The sequence below is a fragment of the Styela clava genome, chromosome 9 (genome assembly GCF_964204865.1).
Source record: "Styela clava chromosome 9, kaStyClav1.hap1.2, whole genome shotgun sequence".
NCBI lineage: Eukaryota > Metazoa > Chordata > Ascidiacea > Stolidobranchia > Styelidae > Styela > Styela clava.
Window position 1 is genome coordinate 1873888 of NC_135258.1, and position 23027 is coordinate 1896914.

The window sequence follows — 23027 nt, forward strand, 5'->3', positions numbered from 1 at the left end:
CTATGATTCAAGTTTGTTCGATTTTATTTTCTAAGTGCTTTAATTATACAATGTCAAAATTACCGTGGAATTGCAGATAATGTTTTTATTTTTAATAGTAAGCTTCAGTAAGGTAACTTGACGTTCAAGATTTACGGCGTCGCAATTAATCGTCGGAAACAAATTTAGTATCAGCTATTAACAGAGTTGAGTATATAAAGCAGGGCGGGCCTGATTTTAATATCTGTTTAACCGTAAATATATACTACTACTAGATGTCCAACTTTGCTCGCCGTATATTAAACAAACAAAAACGATGTTGCACCTCCAAGTGGCAGGAGTCACGGTCGGTGGGTTCAAACGAGGTGCTTAACGACAACGACGCTCCTGCATCAGAGCTCGCAAACTCCCCTGTTCGTTGATGACTGATCGAAATATTTGCTGAAGGACGTGGAGAATTTGATAAAAATGAACAAATAATTGTGAAAATGAAGACGCAGTCTGTCTTGCAAATTACCAGGCTGATGTGACAACTTTCTTGTCGAAAGAAAGCAAGGCATCAAAAATGCGATACATTGCAAAAAATGTCAGTCAGATGTACGTAAAGTGGTGACGAAAATGAATACTTTGCACCTTAAATAAAAAAAAAAAAATTAGCAGCATAGCGTTTTGGTCCCACTCTATCCCAAGTATTGTATCTTTTACAGAAGTTTTTTTCTCCACTTGACCTATAATCAGGGCTGCCATAACGTCCTTATTTCTAAAATTTGTCCTTATTTTGAAGGCCTTTGTCTTAAAAATTATTTTTGTTCTTATTTTTAACAAACGTCCTTATTTTGACATGTGTCCTCATGAATGAATATACCGGTAAATTAAACTTTGAATTTGGTTTAGATCTGGAACTTCATAAGATATAAAATGAGTAAACGTAAAAACATGGGGTGTATGGGGAGGTTTTTAGTTGAAAAGTTAGACCAAAACCCCTAGAAAAAAGGCCAGATGGACTCTAAAAAGTGTTTCAAGCCACGAAAAAATTTATATGTATGATATAGAAAATGAATATAAAAGACTTCTATTTTACATTGAAGCGGAAGTCTGACAGATGTTTGGTCTAATATGGTATATTTGGAGCTGTATAGCATTTATTTTGTTAAAAAAATCCTCGGGCTAGTCACCTGTTGTAGACTTCCAGTGTATAAAATAATTTATGAAATTTTGGCTGATCCACTGCAGTCTTTTGTTTCCAAATGTTACAGATGGAGTAGATTTCCGTTTTCAAGGTAGGCCACGTTTGTAGTGCTGCTGCATATGCCAAGAAAGGTATTCTGCAGTTTACAATACTTGGCAGTTGCTTCAAATTCAGACATTTCCAAAATCTCAGCAACAGATGCACGGAGAACATATAAAGAAAAATTTCCATGGTTCATATGTTATTGATGACCTGAATAATGTTGGTAATTTTGGAAATAATAATCATGATCCACGTATTTAAATGCTCAATAAGAGATAGATCCAATAAAAAATACCAATAAATTAATATCTAAAACAATAATATGTGCTATACCTGTGCTGAATATTTAACAGACATTTTTGTCAAGCTATTGAGTTAAACATGTTGGTCTGTTAGTTTACATGGCTGTTTCAAATGTTTTTTAGACATATCTTCATGAATTCCCTCTAGATGGGTTTCCATGCCAAAACCCCATCTGGTGACAGCAAATCATTCTTCATAAGTGAGTCTCGAGCAGTCTGCAAAAATTTATGAAGCACCTCTTATGTTGTCATATGCAGCTGGTGACTTCGTATACAGTGACAGAATGAATGAAAAAAAAAAAATCCATCATAAAACACTCATTATTTGAAGTCAAAATATGTGTGTTCAATTTATGTTTTCATACAGACGTTACAATTTCAGGGTGGTATCGTTCACCACATATCTTTTTTGCCGAAAGTTTTAGTTCCTCAATCAAAAATTTTCATTGATATGGCTTTATGGTGTAAGTTGATTCTGATTTTTGAGATAAATCTTCACCTATTAGTCAATTTATACCCTTGCTTACTGCTACACAGCATAAATCCTCACACTGCAACTTTTTTATGATCCTTTTCTTCCTGAAAATATACATAAGCGGTTACATAATATCTTGATCTCTTATCAAAATTTACATTCCTTGACAAATCATTACTGTATTGGCTACCTAAGACATTCACAACTTACTCTTTTTATGCTGACCAATAGTAGCACAAAGTGATTCTCTACTACATCTACTCATTGGAGCCTTAAAGTGACTTTAAAATCTTCAGATCTTACTGTCATTTGTCAGCATGCTTTCAAGTGCTAGGACCGGTTCTAGGGCTTTCCTCTCAAATGATTGCTCTTCTATTTTGTTTTGTAATCTGCATTTTATAATAAAAGCTTTATTAATGTTGATGCACAACTAATTTGAATATTTATAAAGCCACTCACTTAATCTTGTCGTGAGACAACGCCGTCAGAACACAGTAAAACACCACTGTGATTTTGAAAGCAATATAATCTGTCTGCGCCTAGTCGGGCGTGACGGCGAATCCAACATCTGGACCAAATATCGGGAGTTACACGGGTTTGGTTTAACATCTATTTAACTGGTACAAATTGTATACCAGGGGTGGGCAATTATTTTTCTGAATGGGCCAGTTACAGATAATAGACTTGGTTACGAAGGCTGAAAACTCAATATGAAAAACTAGTAATGAAAAATGGTTTGTTTACAAAAGCCCTCCCAACAGCTAGGCTAACGTTTATATAATAATAACAAGCACAATGTAACTAGTGGTCGGTGGCTTTACGACGTTATTTTCAAGGAAAATTTATATTTACATGGGGGCCAAATGAAACACTTCGTGTTTGGCCGGATATAACCTGCCCTGTTATATACTCGTATACTCAGCTCAGTTTTAAATAGCTGAAAGAAATGGCACTGTACAGCTATAAACGATAACCCTGCCCCCCCCCCCCCCCCCAACCTATTCCAAACTTTTCGGTCGATTACATTATACAGATTATTTCTAATGAGAGCAGGTACTAGTCGCAGAACCAAGTGTTTTGTCTAGGATTCTTGGTGTCAGAAAATGATTTTATGAAGTGTACGAATGTATTTGTTTATTTCATGTAATTTTGTTCAAATAAAAGTGTAGACAATTTAACAACGGTTTTTGGGCACGTCAGTGTAGCCAGTATTTCCCAAACTTTTTCGTTCATGGAACACTTGCACTTTTCATCTCGCCTCGCGGAACACTAAAAGTTGAAAGGATAAAATTGATTAAGAAAAACGGTGTAATGTAACCACTACTCAATCTAGTGGCGAGTTGCCAAATGCGCCGCGAGAACTAACACAATTGTGTTAAACATACCTAAAAAATGACTTAATATTTTGCATATTGATTATTATGAATGTTTTATTGTTGATTAATCTAAATACTGTGTATATAAATCAATTCATTCATTTTACCATTCTATGTCGTTTACTTTCCATTACATAGTGTTTGCCTCTAATGGAGATAGAAGTACTTGCTGCAGTTTATTTATCTATTGAATAGAGTTTGGCCAAATAAGAAATTATTTTAAAGTAAAACCAGTCAAAGATAAAGGAAGAATAGCGACGGTTATCAAAAATTCCACTACCCCACCCTAATTGGTCCACTTTAGGCCGACGGTGACGCAATATCGCCGGTCAGTTGGGCGGCAACTCCACGTTCCATAGATTGCCATGGCGACCATTTTAGACGTATTTTTGATTCTTTTTTCACGGAACACTTCGAAGACGCTCGCGGAACACAGTTTGGGAAACGCTGGGTAGACAATTCAACAGTATTATCCTTATGTTTATGGCTGTATAAAAATGATGGGCTAACTATGGCCCCCCAAAGCATTTTGCATGGCCCCACATGCTCTTGGACTAACATGAGGGGGGCAAATCCGGCCCGTTTCGAAATTCAACCTGGTCCGTCTGATGCTGCCACAACCAAACCAAAGCCAAATTCTGATGTGTTAGCTGAAAATAGCTCAAAGATCCGTTAAAATTTCGATTAAATCTAGTTTTAACACGAGGCCATTTGTTTGTCACTTTTGCTTTTGTAACACTGTAAATATTGTTTATAAAATGTAAATCTACATGGCCTGCCAGTCCCCTGGTCCAAAAACTTTGCCCGCGATTGATCTTGATCATCTTTAAAATTTCTGTTGATATCATACCTGGAACTAGGTTTGACAAATTTTTAAATTCTGCTACATTGGATGACGCCAAATGTGCGCGATGGCCTAGCACGTAACGCCGGGTCGTGCAACCTATAAAACGGGAGGGCCAGATACAAGCAACTGGGTGAAACCGCGGACCGCCTTTTTTTTAACCGAGGTTTTCTAGTATTTGCAGCCTTGCAGGCAAAAAAATTTGGGTTATTGATCTTATGATTTGCATCGTTCGCTTTGCACAAGCTAGCCAGCTGTTTGGCCATTATAACGTCATAAGCATTGATGATAAATTGGACTCCGGTATTGGCTTCGCAACGCAGATTGGAATTGCCCGCATGCGCCTGATTTAACTAGAGTAAAAACTCGTTTCACGGGCCGCATACCATTCAAAATTGGCACTTCCAATTGCCGCACAATTTTTTCTTGTGGGCCGCGGGTTGCACACTCTTGACGTGAAGCTTTAAACTTGACGGTACTCCCGAAGTATGAGATTTTATTCCTATTTTTCTTATTTTAGTTCTATTAAGAGTTCAGGGACTAGCCAAGTGACTCCCGTAGTATTTGTACCTGAAATTATGGCCTAACCCTAACCTGGTACACATACTACATTCCGGTGTCCGCCATCTTGGTTTACATACTTCGGGAGTACCGACTTAACTGTGTTGGCAACTCCGATTACACATCTGGAGTGCAAACCCCATGCCCTCACCTCACCCTTGGTGTAATAAATTAGGTAGACAATGCTAAACCGGAAAGTTTCATGTCCTCCTGGAATTTCGCAGAATTCATATGGTATTTACCATTAGTAACAGTAATTTTGAATCCCCCCCTCCTCCCAATCTGTTGAATTGGATATTAGAACCTTGGGTGTCGTTGCTCAATAACCAGTTTTGGTTCCCCGCTGTTCACTTCTCCAGTAATATAAATATATATCATTTTTAAATGATTTTTGTTTGTCATTTACTCGTTGGAAAAAGAAACTGGATTTGACCTCCCGAAAATGATGGTTCTTCATATATTGTTTGTTATCTGTGGCTGATTATACAAAGCCTTGTTCAGAGCAAATGGGAAATAACTTGTTTTGGAAATAAAAAACGACTTGCGCTCCAACTCGGAGTTGACATAAATTTTGGCGTTCCTGAAGTATTCGTACCAGGATGACGCACAGCCCGAACAACTCTAACCTGGTACCCATACTATTTTCAGGTCTAAATTTTCACTCCCAATTTCTAAAAAACGTTGGACAGGGTGTCTATAAAGTCCATTTACAATTTCAATTTTGTTATGAAGTCAGTTCTCAATATATCTTAACCAGGTTTGTTGTTTTTGAATCAGTAATTATTTGAGTATTTTCACTTCATTTAATACATATGTGAGGGCCAAATCAATATACGGTATCGAAGAATTTCCCTTTGCAATGTTAAAATTTCAACAAGACTTTATGGACAGCCTGTAGTCTTTTTGGAGTTTATGTGTGAGATTTTGATTAGCACCACTAAAATACCTATTACTCAATAAATATTATACTCCGTGTGAGAAGATTCAAAGGGAACTATGAATTCTCCCGAGTGGAAACCAGTTTAAATCTTAATTCCTCTTTAGGTGGTGGACACTGGGATTGAGACCAAGTACTTTATCTTACCCCTGGTTAGGCTTTCCTAATTAGGCTCGTCGCATCACGCTAATCGTTACAAATACGCTCTCCTGTACTCTCCTATGGGGGAAAATTACGTACGAGGGAATTGCTGGACTCCTCACCGTTGTGGTGGTGTAACCATTGGTCAGTTACGGCCTCCCCACTTTAACGTCCATGCATCTGAAACTAATAACTGGCTAACTAATCCATACCCGACATGGAACTGATAACCGTACGCGAGGCCGTGGTTCGTTATGTGGTTAAGCCGTCTTATCGACCCGGGATAAATATGTGAATCTTATCCCAACCAAGTGCCAAGACTTAGTACCCACCCATTAGTGAATTTTGCCATATCAAACCTACTTCGAAACTAAAATTCTACTGTGAATAATAACAAACACAAAAACATCCAAAAAAAGACAAGTATAACCAATATGTAGCGTCCTTTATTACATCATAAATGCCATCCAATTGTGTTAGATTTTTCAATAAATAAAATGTAAATGCCATGATCATACTTAATCGTAGATAATTTTCTGTCAAAAAATCGTTTCCGTTATTAGTAAAATTTTGAAAATATTTATGAAATTCGTTTATAATTTATACATCTACGTTAAGAAATTGCGGATTGTGACGTCATGTTGTGCATTCAACCGTATAAAAGTTCAAATTTTTCTTTTCCCGCCGTCTTGAAGGTGAAAATTACTGGACGTGCTTCATCATGGCGAGCCACTCTGTAAAATAAAAGAAAAATAATTATATGCTAGATTTCATAGTTATTCTAGGACGGGGTGAACAAAGCTTTTATTTGCGCATTGGGGAAAGAGTTCAATTCAGAGTGTGCAACATTTTTGTCGGTTGGCCATATAACCAACTTCAGACATTTATCTGGGCCACACAAACTAGCTTTTCCATGTACACAACGAATAAAAAAATTCTCACAATGAAAAGGCTATCGCATAGCCTCACGGTAATAATAGTATCGGTGAAAATGGCGAAAAATTAACGCAACGACTAGCAGGGGTTCCCAAGCTTTCTACAGGATGACCCCAAAGACAACTTTCAAGTGTCCAGTGCGACCCCAGGTCAATATATATATTTTTATAAAACTTCTGAGATCCTTTCACTGGATTTTTGAGTTTGGTCATGTGGTGGTATTGAGTGAAATAAGCTAAAACCAAACCGTGATGTCACAATAAGCACATACATTTCCAATAGCATAAGCATAGAGCGATGCCTATAGGCCTGTTTTACAGTAAGCCATGGTACAAACAGCTAAAATTAACATTGTTTATCAAATCTCAGATGAGTTGTACATCCATCCTCTACCATACCTCAGCGACCCCACCGACCCTATGACCTGTTTGCGACCTTACCTACCCATCACTCCGACCCAATTTGGGGTCGCGACCCCTGGTTTGGGAACCCATGGACTAGAACAAAAAAACATGATGTACCGGTATTTTTGCCCGTGAGCGCCTTTTTAAACTTTAAGTGTCAGATCGGGAATTTATGCTTGATAGGGAAAAATTTAAGGGTTCACAAGGGCCACACTTAATGACTTGGCAGGCCGGGCTGTGGCCCGCGGGCCGACTGTTGCACATACCTGTTTGTTTTTTTAAATATCATATATGTAGTTGACGTACTTGAAATTTAATAGTTGAATATATAATGTTTGTTTAAGGTTAAAGCACGAAATGCTGAGGATTGCACCAGAGAGCTGATAGCAAATTCACACTCAGGTTTAAGGGAAAAAATTAACTAAAACGCTAAATGAGAAAAATGACGTTTTTTTTTAACTTAGAATTGCTCTCTAACATTATCTGCATTCATTTTAATTCATTGCCTTCATTCACTTATTTTTACGACACCGTTAAATATTCCATCCAAATTTTTTTCTCTTATTAATTAATGGGAACACCTTTTTTATAGCGAATGGGAAAACTAAAATATTCCATTAACTTTCGTGCCCATATATTTGGGGATTGCTCTCTTGTTTTGACAACGGGGACAATATTTAACTATAAATTGGCGCTCCAGAAATATGTGTTCCAATACGAAAGTAATATGTAAAGGGACTGAAGCCTATGGAAATGGGGTATATTTACTCACAGACATCCCCCAACCACGTAGTAGAACTACAATAAGGAATGCTAAATCCTAACCTGGTACACATACTACGGGAGTACCCTAAATTTTGTCAAAATTAACCCATGGGAACACTTTACAACAAAAGTGAACTCTGTAATATGACATTCGCCTACCTTCATAATCGATCTGCCAATCATTGTTTTTGTCTCCGTCAGACATCATGTCGTCGATTTCCCAGTTCTCTACACATTCACCGGTGCCGATCAAGGCAGCCTGTAAGCAGAGTGTTTAAATAATTAACGCTTATTTACGACTTTCTCTCCGAACAAGACCCTAAACAAACTGATACGGCTCGGCGTTGTGGCGCATCGTGCTAAGCGTTAGCAATACGCTCGCCACCGCACCTCTGACTACCCTACGTGGGTTCGCAGGTTTGAATAATTATGTGCGAGAAGTTTGCTGGACTCATCGCCGCCGTAGGGTATGTGTCGGGTTTCTCCACCACAAAGTCCATGCTTGCGAAAACAAACACCCAATTAATTCCTTACCCGACATGGAATGGTAACCGGACAAGAGGCCGTGGTTTGACATATGGTTAAGCCGTCTTTTAGGTTTTCCTCACCCCGGGATAAATATGTAAATCTTATCCTATATCCGAGCTACTTATCATTCGGAAGAACCAGAATCTTTACGATTAAGCATTGCCTGTCTAGTTAACATCTTGGTTAAACGGGGGCATGGAAACTAAACCTGATGACAACACAATTCAGTTCAACGCCTAATGTCAGTGGTTCGCAAACTTTTTTTTTTTGTGACCCATTTTCGTTGCATAAAAATTCGGTGGCCTAATAACATTTCCATGCAAAGGAAAAACTACAAGAAACTTTCTGCAACAAAGGTTACTTCCACTTCGCTGATTAGAATGGAAATTAGTAGTAGTAAACACAGTAGCGGTAGGCAACCGTGCCGTCCAAAAAAAGTATGTATGAGTCCAATCTATTTAACTTTTTAGTATAAGCAATCTTTCAAAAGAAAATGAAATTTTAATTTCTTTTCCATTTTTCCGCAACGCTCAACCAAAAAGATGCAATGGCTATATGATTGAAATCAATCATTGGAGATCGATCAGACTCTTTGCAGTCATCACATACAATCCATATGAGACCTAGAGACATCAATTCATACAATGCAAAGAAGTGCGATTGTCCCGCGGGAGATCTGATAACTGACCTTTGGCAAAAGAAACGGTCACTCACCACATGGAACAAAGTAATACTTCAACCCGCTGGTTATATTTAGACGTAAGGCACCCTTTACACTGCAATCACAAGTTTGCGGATTACAGGGATTAGTTTAGCATTAGTTTTATAAACTGGGCCTTCGCTTCCCCGGTGGGTCACAGCACGAGCAAATGTTTTCACATTCGCGATTACACCAATAATTAATAATTAAAAGTAAATTAACTCGCAAATTACGCGCCCATAAGTACTTCTAGTTGGCCTAGCTCTGCAATTTCAGCATATGCCATTCTTAACCCCCACCTGACTACGTCACCCGAAAATGTGGTAACGATACCGATATGAGAGAGATCGCTGGCGTTAGTGGGTTCATCATAGTAGGCACAGATGCCATTTTAGACGATCGTAAAATCGAGAAAAACTGAAAATACACATACTATGCTAATAATCAAACCGGCGGAGAGGGGAAAATGACCAATCAACTATGCTTCCGGGTGATAAAAAAGGTTGTCGGTGCTTGGCCATCGATTCGGAAATAATCCAGGAAGTCGATTTCGAGGTTAAAAGGTCAAGATATCTCATATTACTAACCTTTAATTCGTCCCAGTCAATGAAACCGTTACCGTCCAAATCAAAAAGCCTGAAAGCTTCGCTCAGTTCTTTCTCGTCTCTCTGTGGGATCTTGGCTTCTTCTTCGGCTTGCATTTGTCTGTACATCATCAGGCAAAACTCGTCAAAGTCAATTGTACCGCTGCCTGTTAGATATAATATTTTTGAATAAAAAATTTAATATGTACGATCGGGGCCGGGGCATTTGGAATCGAATAGTAAGTTATGAAATTTTTAATTACCAAGTTTAACCATAACAGCTAGCATTCTTCTGTATCATACATTGCAAATTCTCGTAGCTAGAAACATTATTTAATCGGCCGCTACTGCTACGGTTTAACTTGGCAATTATAAATTTCCTTGCATACTAATGCAAACGTAACCACCGCAAGGTACGCCATTTTCATGACGTCATCGCACAAAAAACTAATCACATGAAGCCAAAAATAATTTTGAAATAAATAAAGTAATACCCGAGAAATACAAGAAATTAGACCAGTAGGTAGTGAGAAAAGCGATTTTTTCACAAGAAGAAGAAAAATAATACTAACAACAACTAAATAACAAAACGATTCACAGGTCCATTTCGTGCCCAATAAGATAAATATATTTGCATGCTTTAAAGGAAAGTTGAAAATGTAGCAATTTATAATGATGTGTTTGAAATACCATGCAGTGAAAATAAGTAGAACACGCACCAAATAAAAATGTCATGCCTTAAACAAACTTGAGTTGATAAAGTCTTTGGGAGATTAAAATACATAGGCTCTGCTATCTAGTGTGCAATTCGATGACGTTATAACATGGATTACCAACTTTCATTTTTGCGTTTGATTTGCATGCTTAAAGAGAAAAATTTACCCCTTTACCTCTGAATTTTTGTTGACCTTATGACATGTATTTGTTGACGAAATTATTTGAAAATTACGGAAATTTTGTGTTTTCGCGAAAGCTTTTGGGTATAATTTGTTAATTAAAGCGATAACTTGAGACGTGATGCGTAAAGTGCACAACACTCATTTGAAATTAAACAAGAAGATTCCCTTGTTCAAGTTTCGTTGTCCTTGGATGAGTGTGAATTCGTGAAATGACCAAGCTTGGGCCAGCTACCCCGTGCAAGGTGATGAATAATTCTGCGAACCTCAGGTCAGATTATTTTATCCGTGTCGGAGACAGATTTCCCAATTTCGCAGTCAATAGTAAGATGAAAAGTTTGCAAACATCGAATACTTGTAATCGAACTTTTGAATTAAACTGGATTTGGAGTCGAATTTATTCAATCCCGGAGTCGAATTGGGAGTTTTAATATTACTACCCAAAAATTGAATTGAAATGTTCGACTGCACGATCGTAGGTGCACAAACTACCAGTGGAATGATGTTTTGAATTTTGAGTGATTTTTCGAAGTCAATATCGTGAAATGCTCAAACGCGGGCGTGGTTCAGGCAATGAAACCAATATAGAGTAAATGACGATATGTAGAGACATCTAGCGGATGAACTTATAGACATGATTTTAAAATAGCGATGTGGATTTTATATGATTTTTTACATAAAATGTGAGAATGCTTTAGATGGGGTTCGGCTATACCGTGCAATGTGATCAATAAATCTTCAGAGAGTATTTAAAAATATGTGGTGACATCTAGCGGATGAACTTGAGGACATGATTTGAAAAATGGTGATGTCTGATTTCAAGTGATTTTTCACCGTCAATATCAATTTCTTCCATCATTTCTCTCAAGTCATTTTCTGTTGGGTTCTGTCCCAACATTTTCATGAGTTTTCCCAACTCTCTCGAGCTGATCTCATCGCCTTCCACATCTTTAACGAAGATAGAGAACGCCGCCTTGAACTCTAAGTGAAGATTTTAATCGTCAAAAATATTGAGGATAGTTTTATAGAACCTCTGCTGCCTATTTTATATATCTTGGAGAAATGAAATTCAATTATGTAGTGATTGGGGATAAACTCTTGGAGAAGATATTTATCTTGAAATATTTAAATTCGATCTTATTGTCTCTGAAAATGGAATCATATCAGGACGAACTGATTCTAGGAAAACTTGTGTACTATTTAGATTCAATCAGAGAATTTAGAATAATTTGAAGAGCAAGTCTTAATATGAACACATTGGCACAACACATCTTGCGTAGCTACTCTAAATACACACCTGTTTCCAGTATGGAAGCCGAATAAGATTATGTGAAATAGGGTCATGTTATTATACCTATCCTAGCACTTAAATTAACTGCGTATTGAACTCATCATTATTGCATTGCATTCCTCTATTAGCTGAAAGAAAATAAGACATACCACAGACATCACGGCCAACGCCTGGGATTTGCTAAGCATGCCATGTCTGATAACTAATAGTATACATATAGTGAGATTGTCATCCTATGTATTAAAGCTAAGTTTAATGAATTTGTTAGGACAGGGCGTCCTTGGCTACTGTATGTCATTTTGGCTCGGCTAAGTCTGTCTGTACGATTTGAATACTGATTGTGAGAAGATTCTGTATATATATATACGTTCCAGTGGAACGTCAAAACACAAAGTACGCTACATATAGAAAAGGTTTGTAATAGGTCACTAGAAGACGTCATTTCTATGAACGGAAAACTTCACATTTTCAAGTTTACAATATGATTGTCGGAACTAAGGCAGTGGTACCCAATATGTTGACTTGGCTAATTACGAGTGAATGACCTTAAATAGGTTATTGGAAAAAAAGATATCACGTATGTGGATTCAAACGGACGTTGTGGTAGACAAAACTGACAACTCTTGGAATATTTTAGGTAAGTATTGCGTGACTGAAAACTAAAAACAAATCAAATACATTCTATCAAGTCTGTAGATTCCTGCAGAAAACAATCACAATAAACGGTTTTTCAAAATTCATTGCATTCTATAAAATGTAGACACAAATAAAGAAATAATAACCAACCCCATGCATTTAAAGACTTCTATGGCCGAACGGCCGCACATTCTTCTAAAAATTATTGCAGATATCTGAAGTCTAACAATAAAATCCAATTCCATGCAATAAAGCTAATCTTCAAACTAAAAAAAAAAACTTTCGCAAAACTGTTGTTTCGAATTATTCTGGATCTGTTGTGTTTTCAGTTATCAAATCAAACATATTTCTTCGGGAATTCTGCAGTTCTCACAAGAATCAAAATAACGTCAGATCCCAAGCACTTTCTATAATATTGCCAATGGTAACATCGGTACTGTTCAAGCCTTGCAACAAACTGTTGGCTTCAACTGTTTCTTTATGAATTGTGGGTTTCTGGCTGTCAAATCATACAAAGTCTTTCAAAAATTCACAATAATATCTAATCCATGCATTTTCCTATAACAAAGTCAATCTTCAAACAACGAAACCAAAGATTGAATCCCATCTTTACGAACCATCTAAATCGACTTCGTCGACCATTTCTTTAACTTCCTGTTCTGATGGATTCTGTCCCAGCATTTTCATCAATTTTCCCAACTCTTTCGCGGTAATGGTTCCATCCTCCGAGTCTTCGACGAAGATGTCGAATGCAGCTTTGAATTCTATATTTTGAATGTTATTTCGACATTATTTGTAATTATATTATTCAGCTGAATAGCGATGCCAACTGAACACTGATAAAATTGTTACATTACTCTCCCCTTGGGACACTCAACTCATTTTTATAATTAGACTCCTGAATACATTTTCATCACACCGACAATATAATTAAGTGTGATATTTTTCTATGTTAAACTTAACAGTAATGAAATTCAGATCTGAATACAGCAGTGCAATATATTACAAAGTGTCATTGTTCCTTCCAAACACTGAAACGTCTTGCGAGTCCTGTATTCGGAATATGACGTCACGATAGGTCAGTAGCCACTCTTCAGTTACGTCACAACACACTTTATGACATCATAGAACTAACGTATGGCCACTTTTCTAATAAATACATCACTAATAAAGATTGTGTCCAACTAGAAATAGCGTATTTAGAATCTGAATGGGGAGGACAATATATAAGAAAGTGACGTCATAATACAGAATGACGGCATAGCTGCTACTAAACATCCCGTTAACTATAACGTCTGGTATTCAAACTATGACGTCACCATGTGTGACAACCCTTCAATTACGTCACAACTCAATTTATGACGTCATATTACTAACAATTTAGTGTCGTGATACACTTTTGAAACGCTCTCTCCTATAAATTAGTCGCTAATAAAGATTGTGTAACTTTGGATTTCAGACAAATACTCATTACCGACAGAAAGAACTGAACAAAAACTGAAGACTCGTAAAACCAATATATACAGCTGCCAAAAATTAAGTCTTGAACATTAATAAAATTGTTACATTACCCATGGGATACTGAACTAATTTTTATATTTAGATTTATCAGTTCATTTGCATACTGCACTCGGGAGCTCAATATAATTAAGCGTAATATCTTTTATTTTAATCTAAATGGCATATTTATAATCTGAATGACAGGACAATATATGAAAAAGTGACGTCAGAGTGCAGACTGACGTCATAGTTTTGAAGTGAAATGTATGCTATAGTCTTGCGAACGCAATTACCCCATGTTCATTGTGGTCGTAAAATGAAATAATACGAACTATTCCGTTACGTCACAACACGCTATATGATGTCATAATGATAAATTATGACATCATGATACAGTTCCTCTCTTCTATCCTCAAATGCGTCACTGATAAGTAATGTGTCAAAGCCAAGGATGACAAACAAAAACTCACGAAAAATAAGAAAACACAAAAGCTGAGATTATTATGAAAAAAAAGCTAAAATATACATAGAGATTATAGAATGGCCGAAAACCGATAATCTACTATTTATTTCCATACATTCTGAATTTTCACAGTGTTTTTCAAACGGTGAAACAAGAAGGGCGTAGACAATTTTTCGACGGGCGTGGGGAGAATTAAAAATAAAATATTTGTTAGATTTGAACTTGCGCACTTTATTTTGGATATTTATATTTCTTGATTTTAGATATGAAGGTTCCATCTACGTATTTTCAACGTGTTTTTTGAATAAAACATACTTTCGCCTTACTATCTGTTATTAGCTTGTTGTTAGCTAGTTATTTGTGAGGCGGGACGCAAGACTTGACAAATTCTAAAACGGGAAGTTTAAAAAGTTTGAGAACCATTGTTCTTTTCAAATATAGACTATCGAATATGTTCGAATATGTGTAATGGTGAAATTTGTGTACATTCATATAAATTTAATATGACATTGCAGATTAGCTGAGATAAACGTTGTTTAGACGGAGCTCCAGAAGTATGGGCTCCAAGATGGCGCACATCCTGAACATTGTACCAGGTTAGGGTTCAGTTTGTGCGCTATTTTTGTGCACATACTTCGAGAGCGCCGTTTAGACTGACTTTTTGTTTTTTACATTGAGAAATCGAAATGAGTCTAATCATTATATGTCAAATACTTTATACTGTATATTGAAATTTCAGATGAACTTTTTGTATATATATATTATATCGAAGATAATCGCTTTTGGACGTATTAGATTCGTTTCGGGATCTTACAATATACCTTATCCATCTTTGTTTCACACAAACCTTGTCAGAATGAAGCCAGTTCCTGGCTACAACAGCACGCGAAGTCAGGGCCTGGCTTAGGCCACTGCGAACCATGGGACAGGTTGAATAAAATCCAACCTCGACTCCAGATCATTACCCGGGGAATACCATATTTATTGTGTATGTAATTTACCGTGAAGAATAATTACCGGTAGTCAATTTTACATTTTCGTTTGATTTGTAAATAACAGAAATAATCACGACTTGATGTTTTACCAAGCCTTATTCTGTACTAAGCGTCAGTAAAAATGTGAGATTTGAGAAAAACACCCCCGCACGTTCCAAAATAACAAATTAGTAATTATGCAGATGGATTTAGAATTGCTTTGAAATAATGGAATTTCCAGGAAATCTGCATTCATATACCTAACCCAAACTAGTTGTTTACTCATTTTCTCAGTTTTAGTATTGGCTGTTTTTTTGGCAGGGGCTATGTAATAAAGACTTGAAATTACTTGAAAATTCTCACAATTTCATGTCTTACAACCCCGAATAATTTGAAATTTTTATTCTATAGCGCGTCAATTACAAAGTATTGCTAAGCCCTCTCAACACCGCGACCAAACCCCCGGGGAGCACGCAAATGGCTTGTCACCAAGTTCTAATAAAGACGTGAACCTTTGTGGTAATGTCGTTTTCAAGCTATATATGCAAATAACGTGTATTCAAAGTCATTTGCCCCCAAGGGACGTGAAAGACATTCTTGCTTATAAAGCATCGAGTTTGTTACAGCTATGATGCGCAATGTTTAGGGTGATCCAAAAAAAAAACCAATGATAGATATTAAAATTATATTACCCAATTATACTCACTTTTACAAAAATAAAAAGTTAATACTTGAAGTATGATTGAACCCAAAAGGTTCAATAATAAAAGACATTGGGTCGGGGTTTTTGTCACTTTGAAGTCGTTTATTATTATTTTATTAGAAATAGTTAATACTTAAAGTGACCCAATACCCCTCGCCCAAAAACGAGAAAATTTTTTTTTTTCTTAATTACCACTACATAAATACTTGAACTTATGTTTGTAAATTTGTACCCAATAGTTTCATTAAGTTCTCAGGATCGTAGTTTCTGATGGTAATGACGATAATTCAATTCCGATGGGAAATAAATAATATCAGTGGACTTGGAATCCTCAGAAAACATAGATTTTGTGCCATAATTTGTTTTTTCTCGTAGTTGTACCGTCGAGTTGTGATCGGATTAAAATTTTTGTCAACCAGGAGATTTTCCCTAAATTCACAGATCTGGTCTAAATTATCTCCGTTTATCAGAAAATAAATAAACGCATTCGCGTACTGTACATATTTATCCATGATACGTATATACCAGTAAGAAAAATCATCAAAAATTAAAATATCTCAGGTAAACTAGACAATTAGCTTACCTACAATATTGGCATACTTATTATTGCTAAATTTATACAAAAGTTAAAAAGTCTTCTTATACCTATAAAGATATATTATGCAAAATGTAAGAGACATGGATACCCTGTTTTTTTTCGTCAACAAAAATAATTGATCAAAGAAAGTTGATTTCCTTAGCCGTGACTGATAACTTTTAAAAGACTCATTACTTATCGATTTTAATCGGTAAGTATGTTGATAGGTATTTGTCTGTTTGTCTGTTAGATGCACGCGATATCTCACAAAAGCAAGATTAAATTTGCTCCAGATTTTGCATGTGCATTCATCATATGTCGGACCAGAAGCCTATTGATTTTAGATGAATTAAGTAGTATAATTAGCGAGTTATTAATTAATTATTAATGGGACACAAGGTGTCACTATGGAGTAAGAGCGCTGTTTTGGGGGATCCTCTGACTTTTGAGACCGATATTCTCGTTTACTCCTTGGCAAATTTCAAAGGCGAAATTTATCTTCTAACTTTATGAATTTCAATTTATTAGTAACATATAGGGCTTTGAAAGAAGGAATGTTAATTTATACCACGGGTGTTTTGGGGGTTGGAACCTTGCTTTTAAATTATCATATATATCAATAAATGCTTTTTAGGCCCTCAAGACACTTGAAAACTCATTTCCTTGGTGATTAGAAATGTCAGACCACCCCCCCCCCCCTCTTTGAAAATTCTTGACTACGACTCTAATTTAAAATTGCGGTCGCATCGAATTTCATGCGTCGCTCGCGTTCACATTCAAGTACAAATAAAGCACACAACAATGCGGAAAGGAAAGTGTGAATATCTTGCTTGCGAAATTACCCCAAATGCAGGTTAAATTCTCCCCGACTGAGACCCATAGCTTTAACTTGCAAAATTTACATCGACAGCCAGTCAAATCCTAAGGAACTGACTCCAAAGAGACGAACTATTCAAAACCTTAGCTTCGATCTATCAAGTCTAGTCAAACATTGCTTAATGTTCACCTAATTACATTTATTGATTGTAATACACAGTCATTCTCAAGTATCATGCTCTTTAATTTTAAGGGGGATCTAGAAACTTGCTGCCAGCAAATATTCACAAGAAATGTGGGTTGGGGTTTGAATGTATTTTAAAAATTGCCAATGGCTCGCGCATTCCAATACTCATTTATCAGGATAACACCGTTTACAACGTGGCAAATTTAAGAAAAAACTACCCGAAAATTTATCTACGATTTATCTTGATGAATCCCGATCGAAGCAGTCGAATGCCGGTCAAATTTCGACCATTTCAGCCACTTCGTTCAGAGGAGTGGGTCTCAAACTTTTTAGGACGCGCACTGTTCTAAAATTTGCCAAGTTTCGGGACTCACCGTTTGAGAAAACGGTCCCAGAGCATAAGCTATCGTGCACGGAAAGTCAAACTTACGATATTTCTCACCGCGTACACGCCGATGAGATAAGACCTATTCTCGTACGTTTCCAAGTACGCAAGGCGCCAGATTTCCACAAGTACTGGTGATAACGAGTAATCTAATTACGCAGGTGACAGACATAGCAATATCTATCTTTAACCAGGTTACAAACATCGAACCACTGAAATAGGAATTTACGAAAACAGAAGAGCGATACCATAGTGCAGCCGTTCTCAACCGGCGGCCCGTGGGGGGCACATAACGATTAAAAGGGGCGGTAATGCTGGGCGCAAAACTGATTTTATTTTTCCTATAATAAGTAAACCACCCGTTCTTTTGAGTTGAATTGTTGAATAAAGTTTTTTCACATGTTCTTTTTTTGTTGAGAATGAATTGCTTAAACATTTGGAATCTACCAATCAAAAGAACACTGGAATGATAAACAGGATGAGTGCTAAAAGCCTCATGTGAGGACCACAGTCGAACTCAAAATTTCAGCTAGTGGCGACCTGGCAATATTCCAAAATTAAAATTATTCAAATCGCAGTCAAAATTCCATGTTCCCAATAACCAGAATAAAAATTTTAAACTCGCCAGAGCGAGGTTAAACCAACCAAACAAATGCAAGTTGTTCTTAATCAATATATCGTTAGTTATCTTGGATTTTTTTCGAATCAAAATTTCCATCAATCTGTATTTTTATGTCCGCGATCAAGGAGTCGTATGGGTATTTTGTATTAACCTTTAAGCGAAAATAATCACGTGTTTAGGGTGTCGAAGGAAAGAAAGAACCACAAACATTTTTATAGTTGATTTCTCAATGGTGCCTCCGTATTTGATGACACAATTCCGGTTAGTCAGTCGAGAACGACCTCAAGGTCGCCAGGTTGAAATAAAGTTTTTAGGTATCATCTTAAATCTCTTTATCAAAGGTTGTAAGTAAGAGAACTATTTCAAAACAATCATGCAGATTAATCGTAACTTATCTCTCGATTAGCAATGAATACTGAAACGTATATATTTCATTTCAGATAACATGGCACACCAATTATTATTATTAGTATTTATATATTTGACACCAAAGTCGATGTGTTTAGGGCCTTTGAAAGGCATGATCAGTCCTTGCGTTACCACATCCGAGCGATCTCGTGAAAGTATTTCTCATGAACACGCATCAAACGTGTGTTCGAAACAGTCAAAGCGATGAGAGACATTCCACTAATTCTACCTAAGATCCGATCCCAAGGGACCCGGCGTTCGATAGGATCAGACGCTATTTATGTGCAACGTGAATGACACGTGCGAGCTGGTTTGGGATTTGTCGCCGTTTTTGTTCAATGAAAATTTCATGCACGGTGTTTGCATTCACTACCAATTCTACTCAACATTAAAATAACCGGTATTATCTACAGTAAAAAATAACCGATAAATAACCCCCCCATTATCTACAGTAATAAATAACCGATAAGATAGAAGAAGAAATAATTCGATAAGCCGGCTTAATCATATGACGTACCACCGACTCTCGTCCGGTTACTAGTCCATGTCGGGTATTGAATTAGTTAACCGACCAGTTATTTGTTTTCAGATGCATGGGCGTGATAGAAGAGGAAGCTGCAATCTACAAGCGCTTCCATGAACCACCCAAAGAAAGAATTACTCAGAACATACAACGAATCCCACCTCGTATGCTTACTCTAACCATCTGCTAAAATTTTATATCTATCCTAAACAATAACATACCACGAATCCCGCTCCATATGCTTATTCTAACGATTTGTCTAATTTTATTTTATATCTATTCTAACCCAGAACATACCACGAATCTTGCTTCATATGCTTAATCTAACCATTCGCCCAAAAGTTTCATATCCATCATAGTATAAAATACAAATAAGTTAGAAACTACTGGTATCCCAAAATTGTGTATTAGATAGGGTAGCTCAAACAACAGAATCCATGAATTTCTTAATTACATGAAATTTATTTGGTGCTCCCGAGGTATTCGTACCAAGATGGCGCACAACCTGAACATAGTATGTGCTCCAGGTTAGGGTTCAGGTTGCGCGTCATCTTGGTATGAATACTTCCGGAGCGCCATTTATTTAACACATGAACTTATGCTTCTGTATGATTGTACCAAAGGTTTCAGTAATCTCAAAAGGTTTCCGCAAAAGTAGAATTGTTTCAAAATGTTCTGGGTTTTAGTTTTCGGACCGCTATGTATAGTTTATCCCCCAAGTTTTGCTGACTACATATAATCCTGCTTTACTTAATCGTTATAACATAACCAAAAAACAGCTTCTGTAATGTATACAGACACTAAAATCTGAATTATAAATGGGTGTTTACCGCAAGTGAAAGACAGGGGTGTAGCCAGGAAGGTCTTTGAGAGTCGGAATCCCCCCCTTTTGAAATGTAGAAAAAAAGCATTTTTCTGTATTATACATAGGAATTTTTCGTACATGCGGGGTACAGTAATAACCAATATGAAAAAGTAATAACATTCCGCGATTTCCCCACAGAACCATCGCATATTCAATTACCATATTTGATCCTGTAAGTGATAGTCCCACTCTCTCTCCGCAACGCGTAAATCAGTAATATTGCACAAATTACCCAAACTCAAATTACCCAAATCAAGACTGCAACCGGTCTAATTCTCATGATATAATACTGATATAATAATATAATGATATATAATAACTCCGCTCGGTGGCTCAAGATGTGCCGCCAAGAAATTGCCTCTGTACTAACATGAATTCAAAAACAAAACGCCGATTGATATGCTGTGTTTAATTCTAAGATAGTTTACGTAGTGACATACACTATTTTGAAAGCTCGATACAAATAAGTTAATGAGCTCGATACAAATAAGAGCGTGTTTCTGACAGTTTGAATCATACAACGGATAACAACATAAATGTCTGTATAACTTGTCCAAACTTTCATGAGAAGGAAATTATGAAAACGTAGAATAAAAACATAACTCACCGCACTTTTGATCTTCTGATAAGTTTTCAACCTGGAATAAACAGAATATTTTGAAATCTAATTTTATAACTAAAATTGTGTGATCTAGTAAAACCACGAGTACTAGACCACAACCAGGGCGTTCAACAAGGTTTTTATAGGAACGGTTTTTAAAACTCTCCGGAGCCGAAACTGTCAGTTACTTGTAATTTAGATTTCAGACTTTCAATGATATTTGAAAAATTCGAAATTTTCAGCAAGAAATCAAAATACACCGAGAATAATTCCTAACAGTATTTCAAAGAAGGCATTTACACACCTAATTAGAGGCGAAACTAGGGGATGGGGGTATAGGTCGGAACCGCCTTCTTAAAATGAAACAAAATATTCCGTATCACACATAGCAAATTTTGAATAGCTTGAAACAAGACTCTTGAAAGCACAGCCGACTCGCTAGCTGTTACGACAGTTAGTTGGCAGTTAGGACTATTGAATCTCATGAAATATTATGCTTTCGATAAAATGAAACGTTACCAAAATATATCGCAAAAGGACCCGGCATAAATTCTGTTGAGTTACGGCTTCTGTCCATATATATGGAACAGATGGAAAATAACTAGTTATCTAATTAAATATCCGACTGGGAAAAGAACAGATCATGATTCGTCATATTCTCAAGCTGTATTATCGTCTTTTCCTCTCCGGGTTAATTATAAGAAAAATACTTTACATTACTGCAGTAGACCACGAAACGGTTATGTCAGAAATTGGCCTAGTCTAGGAAACATTAGCGTCCAAGAGTCCAAGAAATAATATAGCGGAAAATGACAGAATTTGTATTTGTCCTCTAGGGTGACATAATTCGCGACTTTCCCTCCCAAGCAAAACTGTAAATAGCATTTTCTCGTAAATTGTGTATGATTTTTTACTGGTTGGAAAAAATAAACTCAGATCAGAAAATTCGTAGTGAGACATCAACGAGATAGTAGTCCAATGGTGAGATTCAGCCGGTTCGCACCGGTTCTATAGAACCGTCCCACGGAATTTTATGAGATCAGGGAACTGGTTAGCATTACTGGTTACTGTCAATGTTCTGTTCGTAACAGACCGGCTGAAAAATATAACTTTTCTGACGAAAAATTTGAATCCCACCACTGGATAGTACCGTAACCTAACCTAGAATAAAGCAGCTTAGGTAGGCAACAAAAGAGAACTTACCATTTTGTCTTTTAGATTTTATCGTCCTTCTGAAAATAAATCCAAAATTGCAGTCTTGTTAGCTTTTAGCGATAGGTTATTCCGTTAGTGAGACAATAATCGGGCTCTTGACATGCGACGACGACGACCTCTCCGACTTTGACGATAGCAAGCTTTCTTCGATTATGACGACACTGTCGAAGCGGGTAACAATATTATGAGGCCATAAACAGCTGAAGATGCTTCGCACCGATACGAATACAGACACGACCGCAAGAAGTGTTACTCGCACGCTTTTGAAAGAACAAATGCAAATACACAAGAATATTGTTGTAACTAAAACTACCGTTCTTTCGCGTGAATCTATGTGAAGTTAGGAATCATAGACGTGCTTTTATCTTAGTATAGTCCGAGTTTATTATTCGAGCGTAAATCGAAGTGGATAAAGTTGATATTACTATGAAAAGCATGTCAAATTGTGCAAGTTTTGAACAGTAAATGTGTGAAGCCAGCTGCTTTTGCCTCGTGTTCACACTGTAACATTCTTGTGAACACATCGGCGCCTTAAGTTAATCTGTTTCGTTATGAAATGAATGTTTTTCGCAATACTAATGAACCTATACCATTTGGTAGCC

The 23027-nt window shown here is 36.7% G+C and overlaps 1 protein-coding gene across 2 annotated transcripts; it reads right to left on the minus strand.

Annotated features, from left to right (window-relative positions):
* Nucleotides 1-6276: 6276 nt before the first annotated feature.
* Nucleotides 6277-22589, minus strand: LOC120339327 (troponin C, body wall muscle-like). Of its 2 annotated transcripts, none has more exons than XM_039407428.2 (6): nucleotides 22414-22589; nucleotides 21217-21247; nucleotides 11494-11640; nucleotides 9767-9930; nucleotides 8111-8210; nucleotides 6277-6580 (listed from the first exon to the last, which is right to left on the minus strand). In XM_039407428.2, exons 1-6 carry the CDS (start codon nucleotides 22414-22416, stop codon nucleotides 6549-6551), a joined length of 477 nt encoding a protein of 158 aa, XP_039263362.1. In that variant the 5' UTR covers nucleotides 22417-22589; the 3' UTR covers nucleotides 6277-6548. The 2 variants fall into 2 exon arrangements, with proteins under 2 accessions (XP_039263362.1, XP_039263361.1); XM_039407427.2 differs by lacking the exon at nucleotides 11494-11640 and adding an exon at nucleotides 13204-13350 and having other exon boundaries at nucleotides 22414-22577.
* Nucleotides 22590-23027: the final 438 nt, after the last annotated feature.

What these genes read in the sequence shown, in the direction of transcription:
- LOC120339327 (XM_039407428.2), bottom strand. An exon ending in ATCAGAAGATCAAAAGTGCG is followed by an intron (nt 11,641 to 21,216) that starts GTGAGTTATGTT and finishes ATCTTCACTTAG; the next exon opens with AGTTCAAGGCGGCGTTCTCT. An exon ending in GGAAGAAATTGATATTGACG is followed by an intron (nt 9,931 to 11,493) that starts GTGAAAAATCAC and finishes TATATCTAACAG; the next exon opens with GCAGCGGTACAATTGACTTT.